The sequence below is a fragment of the Perca flavescens genome, unplaced genomic scaffold, assembly GCF_004354835.1.
Source record: "Perca flavescens isolate YP-PL-M2 unplaced genomic scaffold, PFLA_1.0 EPR50_1.1_unplaced_scaf_9, whole genome shotgun sequence".
Lineage (NCBI taxonomy): Eukaryota > Metazoa > Chordata > Actinopteri > Perciformes > Percidae > Perca > Perca flavescens.
This window is the reverse complement of record NW_021166746.1, coordinates 55,483-67,500: the sequence shown is the minus strand read 5'-3', so window position 1 is coordinate 67,500 and position 12,018 is coordinate 55,483. Positions and strand designations below refer to the sequence as shown.

The following is a 12,018-nucleotide window of genomic DNA, read 5'->3' as shown; positions in this document are numbered from 1 at the left end:
GGGTTGCGTTGTTTCTGTGAAGCTACTACATGTTAACACATGAATATAAACAGCTGATTTATGATTTATAACTCATATATATATATATATATATATATATATATATATATATATATATATATATATATATAATGTACCATATATAAATATAAAGTTGAAAGCTGTTACCTGCAGTCAGAGTGAGGGGAAGCAGAACCCTGAAGACGAGTCCTGCAGTCAGATCTGAGGGCATCCTGAACCCAGACAATCCTATCTGATAGGCTGCTTTAATCCGGTCTACAGATCCAGATCCAGGTCTGGTTCTAGTTCTGGGTCTGGTTCTGGTTCTGTTCGGCTGTCAGAAATCTGAGTCTCAGCCGGAGGAGCCAGAGGGCCGGCAGAGAGTGGAGACACCCGGGGACATCCTCCAGGACAGGCAGACAGACAGGCAGACAGACAGGCAGGTAGACAGGCTGACAGGCAGACAGGCAGGCAGACAGGCAGACAAGTAGACAGGCAGACAAGTAGACAGGCAGACAGACAGACAGGTTTTGAGTCTCTTGAATCTCGCAGCAAAAGTTAAATTTTCTAGAGAAAAACTAACTAAAACTTCTTGTAGTTCTTCTCCTTTTCCTTTAGTCTCTTAATCTCCTTCTTCTTCTCCTTCTTCTAGTTCTGTCTCTTCTCCTCCTGCTTTTCCTTCTTTTCCTTTTGTCTCTTAATGTCCTTCTTCTCCTTCTCCCTCTTCTCTGCAGAAACAACCGCCGTTGGGTATATAACTTCTCCTTTCTTCTCTTCTCCTCCTAGGAGTCTCTCTGCTGAACAACACGCCGACACTCCGAGGATCCACAGGCCCCGCCCCCTCACCGGCCCCGCCCCCACTGACTGACAGCTGCCTCGGCCAATCAAAAGCCTCCGGGAGGATAATATCATTCTGCCCCCTCCAGACATGATAAATAAATAAAATAAGAAGATGAACTTACTGTTGAGTGAATGTGTGACATGTTGACTTCATCCTGGCAACAACAGAAGTTGAATTAAATGATTTAAATAAATAAAAGAGTTTAACTAATGATCATATTCTGAGTCACAAAGCGACAGACATTTAAAACAAGAGATGCAAACAACAAAGGTGATGAACACATGATTTCCACAAGGTCCTGTAAGTCAGAGCTGAAAGCTAACTGGACATCTGAACATATGACCACCAAGTACCATGCTGGGGCAAACACTGCAGTAACACACTGGGGCAAACACTGCAGTAACATGCTGGGGCAAACACTGCAGTAACACACTGGGGCAAACACTGCAGTAACATGCTGGGGCAAACACTGCAGTAACACACTGGGGCAAACACTGCAGTAACATGCTGGGGCAAACACTGCAGTAACACACTGGGGCAAACACTGCAGTAACATGCTGGGGCAAACACTGCAGTAACATGCTGGGGCAAACACTGCAGTAACACACTGGGGCAAACACTGCAGTAACATGCTGGGGCAAACACTGCAGTAACACACTGGGGCAAACACTGCAGTAACATGCTGGGGCAAACACTGCAGTAACACACTGGGGCAAACACTGCAGTAACATGCTGGGGCAAACACTGCAGTAACACACTGGGGCAAACACTGCAGTAACACACTGGGGCAAACACTGCAGTAACACACTGGGGCAAACACTGCAGTAACACACTGGGGCAAACACTGCAGTAACACGCTGGGGCAAACACTGCAGTAACACGCTGGGGCAAACACTGCAGTAACATGCTGGGGCAAACACTGCAGTAACACACTGGGGCAAACACTGCAGTAACATGCTGGGGCAAACACTGCAGTAACACACTGGGGCAAACACTGCAGTAACACACTGGGGCAAACACTGCAGTAACACACTGGGGCAAACACTGCAGTAACACGCTGGGGCAAACACTACAGTACCATGCTGGGGCAAACACTGCAGTAACACACTGGGGCAAACACTGCAGTAACATGCTGGGGCAAACACTGCAGTAACACACTGGGGCAAACACTGCAGTAACACGCTGGGGCAAACACTGCAGTAACACGCTGGGGCAAACACTGCAGTAACATGCTGGGGCAAACACTGCAGTAACACGCTGGGGCAAACACTGCAGTAACACACTGGGGCAAACACTGCAGTAACATGCTGGGGCAAACACTGCAGTACCATGCTGGGGCAAACACTGCAGTAACACACTGGGGCAAACACTGCAGTAACATACTGGGGCAAACACTACAGTAACACACTGGGGCAAACACTGCAGTAACACGCTGGGGCAAACACTACAGTAACACACTGGGGCAAACACTGCAGTAACATGCTGGGGCAAACACTGCAGTAACATGCTGGGGCAAACACTGCAGTAACATGCTGGGGCAAACACTGCAGTAACATGCTGGGGCAAACACTGCAGCAACACGCTGGGGCAAACACTGCAGCAACACGCTGGGGCAAACACTGCAGTAACACACTGGGGAAAACACTGCAGTACCATGCTGGGGCAAACACTGCAGTAACATGCTGGGGCAAACACTGCAGTAACATGCTGGGGCAAACACTGCAGCAACACGCTGGGGCAAACACTGCAGCAACACGCTGGGGCAAACACTGCAGTAACACGCTGGGGAAAACACTGCAGTACCATGCTGGGGCAAACACTGCAGTAACACACTGGGGCAAACACTGCAGTAACACGCTGGGGCAAACACTGCAGTAACACACTGGGGAAAACACTGCAGTACCATGCTGGGGCAAACACTGCAGTAACACACTGGGGCAAACACTGCAGTAACATGCTGGGGCAAACACTGCAGTAACATGCTGGGGCAAACACTGCAGTACCATGCTGGGGCAAACACTGCAGTAACACACTGGGGCAAACACTGCAGTAACACACTGGGGCAAACACTGCAGTAACACGCTGGGGCAAACACTGCAGTAACACGCTGGGGCAAACACTGCAGTAACATCCTGGGGCAAACACTGCAGTAACACACTGGGGCAAACACTGCAGTAACACACTGGGGCAAACACTGCAGTAACATGCTGGGGCAAACACTGCAGTAACATGCTGGGGCAAACACTGCAGTAACACGCTGGGGCAAACACTACAGTAACACACTGGGGCAAACACTGCAGTAACATGCTGGGGCAAACACTGCAGTAACACGCTGGGGCAAACACTGCAGTAACATGCTGGGGCAAACACTGCAGTAACATGCTGGGGCAAACACTGCAGTAACACGCTGGGGCAAACACTGCAGCAACACGCTGGGGCAAACACTGCAGCAACACGCTGGGGCAAACACTGCAGCAACACGCTGGGGCAAACACTGCAGTAACACGCTGGGGCAAACACTGCAGTAACACGCTGGGGCAAACACTGCAGTAACACACTGGGGCAAACACTGCAGTAACACACTGGGGCAAACACTGCAGTAACACGTTGGGGCAAACACTGCAGTAACATGCTGGGGCAAACATATGACCACCAAGTCTTTCTAAAGGCTTAGGGAGCAACACGCTGGGGCAAACACTGCAGTAACATGCTGGGGCAAACACTGCAGTAACACGCTGGGGCAAACACTGCAGTAACACGTTGGGGCAAACACTGCAGTAACACGCTGGGGCAAACACTGCAGTAACACACTGGGGAAAACACTGCAGTACCATGCTGGGGCAAACACTGCAGTAACACACTGGGGCAAACACTGCAGTAACATGCTGGGGCAAACACTGCAGTAACATGCTGGGGCAAACACTGCAGTACCATGCTGGGGCAAACACTGCAGTAACACACTGGGGCAAACACTGCAGTAACACACTGGGGCAAACACTGCAGTAACACGCTGGGGCAAACACTGCAGTAACACGCTGGGGCAAACACTGCAGTAACATCCTGGGGCAAACACTGCAGTAACACACTGGGGCAAACACTGCAGTAACACACTGGGGCAAACACTGCAGTAACATGCTGGGTCAAACACTGCAGTAACATGCTGGGGCAAACACTGCAGTAACACGCTGGGGCAACCACTACAGTAACACACTGGGGCAAACACTGCAGTAACATGCTGGGGCAAACACTGCAGTAACACGCTGGGGCAAACACTGCAGTAACATGCTGGGGCAAACACTGCAGTAACATGCTGGGGCAAACACTGCAGTAACACGCTGGGGCAAACACTGCAGCAACACGCTGGGGCAAACACTGCAGCAACACGCTGGGGCAAACACTGCAGCAACACGCTGGGGCAAACACTGCAGTAACACGCTGGGGCAAACACTGCAGTAACACGCTGGGGCAAACACTGCAGTAACACACTGGGGCAAACACTGCAGTAACACACTGGGGCAAACACTGCAGTAACACGTTGGGGCAAACACTGCAGTAACATGCTGGGGCAAACATATGACCACCAAGTCTTTCTAAAGGCTTAGGGAGCAACACGCTGGGGCAAACACTGCAGTAACATGCTGGGGCAAACACTGCAGTAACACGCTGGGGCAAACACTGCAGTAACACGTTGGGGCAAACACTGCAGTAACACGCTGGGGCAAACACTGCAGTAACATGCTGGGGCAAACATATGACCACCAAGTCTTTCTGAAGGCTTAGGGAGCAAAACGCTGGGGCAAACACTGCAGTAACACGCTGGGGCAAACACTGCAGGCTTAGGCAGCAACACGCTGGGGCAAACACTGCAGTAACATGACGGGGCAAACATATGACCACCAAGTCTTTCTAAAGGCTTAGGGAGCAACACGCTGGGGCAAACACTGCAGTAACATGCTGGGGCAAACACTACAGTACCATGCTGGGGCAAACACTGCAGTAACACACTGGGGCAAACACTGCAGTAACACACTGGGGCAAACACTACAGTAACACACTGGGGCAAACACTGCAGTAACATGCTGGGGCAAACACTGCAGTAACACGCTGGGGCAAACACTACAGTAACACGCTGGGGCAAACACTGCAGTAACACGCTGGGGCAAACACTGCAGTAACATGCTGGGGCAAACACTGCAGTAACATGCTGGGGCAAACACTGCAGTAACATGCTGGGGCAAACACTGCAGCAACACGCTGGGGCAAACACTGCAGCAACACGCTGGGGCAAACACTGCAGTAACACACTGGGGAAAACACTGCAGTACCATGCTGGGGCAAACACTGCAGTAACACACTGGGGCAAACACTGCAGTAACACGCTGGGGCAAACACTGCAGTAACACACTGGGAAAACACTGCAGTACCATGCTGGGGCAAACACTGCAGTAACACACTGGGGCAAACACTGCAGTAACAGGCTGGGGCAAACACTGCAGTAACATGCTGGGGCAAACACTGCAGTACCATGCTGGGGCAAACACTGCAGTAACACACTGGGGCAAACACTGCAGTAACACACTGGGGCAAACACTGCAGTAACACGCTGGGGCAAACACTGCAGTAACACGCTGGGGCAAACACTGCAGTAACACGCTGGGGCAAACACTGCAGCAACACGCTGGGGCAAACACTGCAGCAACACGCTGGGGCAAACACTGCAGCAACACGCTGGGGCAAACACTGCAGTAACACGCTGGGGCAAACACTGCAGTAACACGCTGGGGCAAACACTGCAGTAACACACTGGGGCAAACACTGCAGTAACACACTGGGGCAAACACTGCAGTAACACGTTGGGGCAAACACTGCAGTAACATGCTGGGGCAAACATATGACCACCAAGTCTTTCTAAAGGCTTAGGGAGCAACACGCTGGGGCAAACACTGCAGTAACATGCTGGGGCAAACACTGCAGTAACACGCTGGGGCAAACACTGCAGTAACACGTTGGGGCAAACACTGCAGTAACACGCTGGGGCAAACACTGCAGTAACATGCTGGGGCAAACATATGACCACCAAGTCTTTCTGAAGGCTTAGGGAGCAAAACGCTGGGGCAAACACTGCAGTAACACGCTGGGGCAAACACTGCAGGCTTAGGCAGCAACACGCTGGGGCAAACACTGCAGTAACATGACGGGGCAAACATATGACCACCAAGTCTTTCTAAAGGCTTAGGGAGCAACACGCTGGGGCAAACACTGCAGTAACATGCTGGGGCAAACACTACAGTACCATGCTGGGGCAAACACTGCAGTAACACACTGGGGCAAACACTGCAGTAACACACTGGGGCAAACACTACAGTAACACACTGGGGCAAACACTGCAGTAACATGCTGGGGCAAACACTGCAGTAACACGCTGGGGCAAACACTACAGTAACACGCTGGGGCAAACACTGCAGTAACACGCTGGGGCAAACACTGCAGTAACATGCTGGGGCAAACACTGCAGTAACATGCTGGGGCAAACACTGCAGTAACATGCTGGGGCAAACACTGCAGCAACACGCTGGGGCAAACACTGCAGCAACACGCTGGGGCAAACACTGCAGTAACACACTGGGGAAAACACTGCAGTACCATGCTGGGGCAAACACTGCAGTAACACACTGGGGCAAACACTGCAGTAACACGCTGGGGCAAACACTGCAGTAACACACTGGGGAAAACACTGCAGTACCATGCTGGGGCAAACACTGCAGTAACACACTGGGGCAAACACTGCAGTAACAGGCTGGGGCAAACACTGCAGTAACATGCTGGGGCAAACACTGCAGTACCATGCTGGGGCAAACACTGCAGTAACACACTGGGGCAAACACTGCAGTAACACACTGGGGCAAACACTGCAGTAACACGCTGGGGCAAACACTGCAGTAACACGCTGGGGCAAACACTGCAGTAACATCCTGGGGCAAACACTGCAGTAACACACTGGGGCAAACACTGCAGTAACACACTGGGGCAAACACTGCAGTAACATGCTGGGGCAAACACTGCAGTAACATGCTGGGGCAAACACTGCAGTAACACACTGGGGCAAACACTGCAGTAACACACTGGGGCAAACACTGCAGTAACATGCTGGGGCAAACACTGCAGTAACACGCTGGGGCAAACACTGCAGTAACACACTGGGGCAAACACTGCAGTAACATGCTGGGGCAAACACTGCAGTAACACGCTGGGGCAAACACTACAGTAACACACTGGGGCAAACACTGCAGTAACATGCTGGGGCAAACACTGCAGTAACACGCTGGGGCAAACACTGCAGTAACATGCTGGGGCAAACACTGCAGTAAAATGCTGGGGCAAACACTGCAGTAACACGCTGGGGCAAACACTGCAGCAACACGCTGGGGCAAACACTGCAGCAACACGCTGGGGCAAACACTGCAGCAACACGCTGGGGCAAACACTGCAGCAACACGCTGGGGCAAACACTGCAGTAACACGCTGGGGCAAACACTGCAGTAACACGCTGGGGCAAACACTGCAGTAACACGCTGGGGCAAACACTGCAGTAACACACTGGGGCAAACACTGCAGTAACACGTTGGGGCAAACACTGCAGTAACATGCTGGGGCAAACATATGACCACCAAGTCTTTCTAAAGGCTTAGGGAGCAACACGCTGGGGCAAACACTGCAGTAACATGCTGGGGCAAACACTGCAGTAACACGCTGGGGCAAACACTGCAGTAACACGTTGGGGCAAACACTGCAGTAACACGCTGGGGCAAACACTGCAGTAACATGCTGGGGCAAACATATGACCACCAAGTCTTTCTGAAGGCTTAGGGAGCAACACGCTGGGGCAAACACTGCAGTAACACGCTGGGGCAAACATTGCAGGCTTAGGCAGCAACACGCTGGGGCAAACACTGCAGTAACATGACGGGGCAAACATATGACCACCAAGTCTTTCTAAAGGCTTAGGGAGCAACACGCTGGGGCAAACACTGCAGTAACATGCTGGGGCAAACACTACAGTAACACGCTGGGGCAAACACTGCAGTAACACACTGGGGCAAACACTGCAGTAACACACTGGGGCAAACACTGCAGTAACATGCTGGGGCAAACACTGCAGGCTTAGGGAGCAACATTCTGGGGCAAACATATGACCACCAAGTCTTTCTAAAGGCTTAGGGAGCAATACGCTGGGGCAAACACTGCAGTAACATGCTGGGACAAACACTGCAGGCTTAGGGAGCAACACGCTGGGGCAAACACTGCAGTAACACGCTGGGGCAAACACTGCAGTAACATGCTGGGGCAAACACTGCAGTAACACGCTGGGGCAAAAACTGCAGTAACATGCTGGGGCAAACACTGCAGGCTTAGGGAGCAACACGCTGGGGCAAACACTGCAGTAACACGCTGGGGCAAACACTGCAGTAACATGCTGGGGCAAACACTGCAGGCTTAGGGAGCAACACGCTGGGGCAAACACTACAGTAACACGCTGGGGCAAACACTGCAGTAACACGCTTGGGCAAACACTGCAGTAACACGCTGGGGCAAACACTGCAGTAACACCCTGGGGCAAACACTGCAGTAACACGCTGGGGCAAACACTGCAGTAACACCCTGGGGCAAACACTGCAGTAACACGCTGGGGCAAACACTGCAGTAACACACTGGGGCAAACACTGCAGTAACACGCTGGGGCAAACACTGCAGTAACACCGTGGGGCAAACACTGCAGTAACACGCTGGGGCAAACACTGCAGTAACACCGTGGGGCAAACACTGCAGTAACACGCTGGGGCAAACACTGCAGCAATACACTGGGGCAAACACTGCAGTAACACGCTGGGGCAAACACTGCAGTAACACACTGGGGCAAACACTGCAGGCTTAGGGAGCAACACGCTGGGGCAAACACTGCAGTAACACGCTGGGGCAAACACTGCAGTAACACGCTGGGGCAAACACTGCAGTAACATGCTGGGGCAAACACTGCAGTTACACGCTGGGGCAAAACTGCAGTAACATGCTGGGACAAACACTGCAGGTTAGGGAGCAACACGCTGGGGCAAACACTGCAGTAACACGCTGGGGCAAACACTGCAGTAACATGCTGGGGCAAACACTGCAGTAACACGCTGGGGCAAAAACTGCAGTAACATGCTGGGACAAACACTGCAGGTTAGGGAGCAACACGCTGGGGCAAACACTGCAGTAACACGCTGGGGCAAACACTGCAGTAACATGCTGGGGCAAACACTGCAGTAACACGCTGGGGCAAACACTGCAGTAACACCGTGGGGCAAACACTGCAGTAACACGCTGGGGCAAACACTGCAGTAACACGCTGGGGCAAACACTGCAGTAACACCGTGGGGCAAACACTGCAGTAACACGCTGGGGCAAACACTGCAGTAACATGCTGGGGCAAACACTGCAGTAACACGCTGGGGCAAACACTGCAGTAACACGCTGGGGCAAACACTGCAGCAATACGCTGGGGCAAACACTGCAGTAACACGCTGGGGCAAACACTGCAGTAACACACTGGGGCAAACACTGCAGTAACACGCTGGGGCAAACACTGCAGTAACACCGTGGGGCAAACACTGCAGTAACACCGTGGGGCAAACACTGCAGTAACACGCTGGGGCAAACACTGCAGTAACACCGTGGGGCAAACACTGCAGTAACACGCTGGGGCAAACACTGCAGTAACACCGTGGGGCAAACACTGCAGTAACACCGTGGGGCAAACACTGCAGTAACACCGTGGGGCAAACACTGCAGTAACACCGTGGGGCAAACACTGCAGTAACACCGTGGGGCAAACACTGCAGTAACACCGTGGGGCAAACACTGCAGCTGGTTTCTTTTCACACAGCCAGAGAACACACAGACTGAACATTACATTCATAATCACATCTTATGATTATGGGCAGACTGCAGCGTGTCATTCGGTCAGCTGAGAAGCTGATTGGCTGCAACCTGCCGCCGCTCCAGGACCTTTACGCCACCAGGACCTTAAGCGTGCTGGAAAGATTGTGGCCGACCCGTCCCACCCCGGACACAGACTCTTTGAGCCACTCCCCTCTGGCAGGAGGCTGAGGTCCATCAGGACCAAAACCTCACCTCACAAGGACAGCTTTTTGTACAATAAGATTTTCTTCTTCCTGTTGCTTTTTTTTTCATTCATGCATGTTATGAATGAATGAATGAATGAATGAATAAATGAATAAAGGTGTTGTCTATAGAATTGTTTTTCCTCTCAGCCACTAGCCTTATCAACAAGGCCCGGAAACCACCCTGACTCTCCCCACACCCACTTCTGGCTCTACATGCCACTGTACTTAATCTGCTCTTTTTATCTTAATTCTTACTCTTATTTTATTACATCCTGTGTGTATAATATTTATATATTTATACCTATATTGTCTGTTCTGTTAACCTGTTTGTTTAACTTATTTTAGATAATGTGTGACATGCACCTACGACACCAAAACAAATTCCTTGTATGTGTAAAAAATGTACTTGGCAATAAAGCTTTTCTGATTCTGATTCTTATACTCTGAGAGTATCAAAATGAGGCTCTCTGTCGGTCCATGATGTTATTATATATGTCATTATATATGTTTTATATGGAACAGGAACTAGTAATGTCAGTGACAGCGTGTGTGAGTTTTAAGACTCTCAGGGCCTGATTTACTAACACTAGCGCAGTTTGCGCTGCGTCTGTTTATGCGAGTTCTGTAATAGCTCACGCTATGCTTCCACATTTTGCGTAGTATTTATCAACCCTGACACCCATCAGCCAATCAGCGTCTTTCTCCGCCCACTAGACCGTGAATTGCGCTGTAGTGAAGCGATACTTGTGCTACGATACGGCTGAGTGAAGACTGCGATATTCCCACTGCTGATGCTAGGACTGTTTAAATGATCCTGCTGCCAGTATGTGTAATGTAGCGAGGAGTTTAACAACTGCTGGAATGGGATGTGAACGCTGAGTGGGAGATTCTATTTCATCTTTGATTTCTTCCAGTAACTCTAATATTGCATGGCTGCTTGATCTGTAACGCTAAATGATGTTGTGTTCACTGACAAAGTGTGATTCTTGTGTTAGAAATATTTTCAGCCTGGCCTATGTCTTCGTCTTGCTCAGATTACTGTTGCCATTTCACCAGCGGCATGAAGGTCTACGAGGAAACTCGACTGCGGCTGGTTTGGACCTGCTTTTAAGAGGCGGAGAATTTCCCCCGCAGAAGAGAGACGCGCTCTTACTGACAGTCTTTGTAAATACCACGGAATATATAATTAGGCGCACTTTGCGCTTATCCTCCCACCTTTTTGGGTGGAACTCCCACTTTCCCCACGACCCTCCCACGAACGCATATTGAAAGCACAACTTGTCTCTTCTCGCTCATGTGGCAGAAAATCTGTGGTTTTACCCAAGTGTCCCTGTTAGTAAACAGCCCGCATCGGTTACGTCCGTCTTTGCGACCAATTAGCGCCTGGAAACAGACGCAAACGGCTTGATAAATCTAGCCCTCAGTGTGAATGTTTCTGTGTCTCTCTGGGTGTGTGTCTCCCTCTGCTGGCTGCTGCCTCCACCTGCAGCTACAAACCTCTCAGCCCTAACCTGACCCTAACATACAGCTATAAAACCCTCACAGCTATAAACCTCAGCCCTAACATACAGCTACAAACCTCTCAGCCCTAAACCTGACCCTAACATACAGCTATAAACCTCTCAGCCCTAACCTGACCCTAACATACAGCTACAAACCTCTCAGCCCTAAACCTGACCCTAACATACAGCTACAAACCTCTCAGCCCTAACCTGACCCTAACATACAGCTATAAACATCTCAGCCCTAACCGGACCCTAACATACAGCTACAAACCTCTCAGCCCTAACCTGACCCTAACATACAGCTACAAACCTCTCAGCCCTAACCTGACCCTAACATACAGCTACAAACCTCTCAGCCCTAACCTGACCCTAACATACAGCTACAAACCTCTCAGCCCTAAACCTGACCCTAACATACAGCTACAAACCTCTCAGCCCTAACCTGACCCTAACATACAGCTATAAACCTCTCAGCCCTAACCTGACCCTAACATACAGCTATAAACAT

The 12,018-nt window shown here is 50.9% G+C and overlaps 1 protein-coding gene across 1 annotated transcript in view; it reads right to left on the bottom strand.

Annotated features, from left to right (window-relative positions):
• The window catches only part of LOC114552172 (piezo-type mechanosensitive ion channel component 2), a 79,534-nt gene extending 78,883 nt beyond the window's left edge, over positions 1–651 (bottom strand). The window contains exon 1 of the mRNA XM_028572806.1: positions 169–651. Coding sequence (XP_028428607.1) covers positions 169–232 — 64 coding nt within the window. The 5' untranslated portion in view covers positions 233–651. The remainder of the gene's footprint in view (positions 1–168) is intronic.
• Between the last annotated feature and the right edge of the window lie 11,367 nt (positions 652–12,018).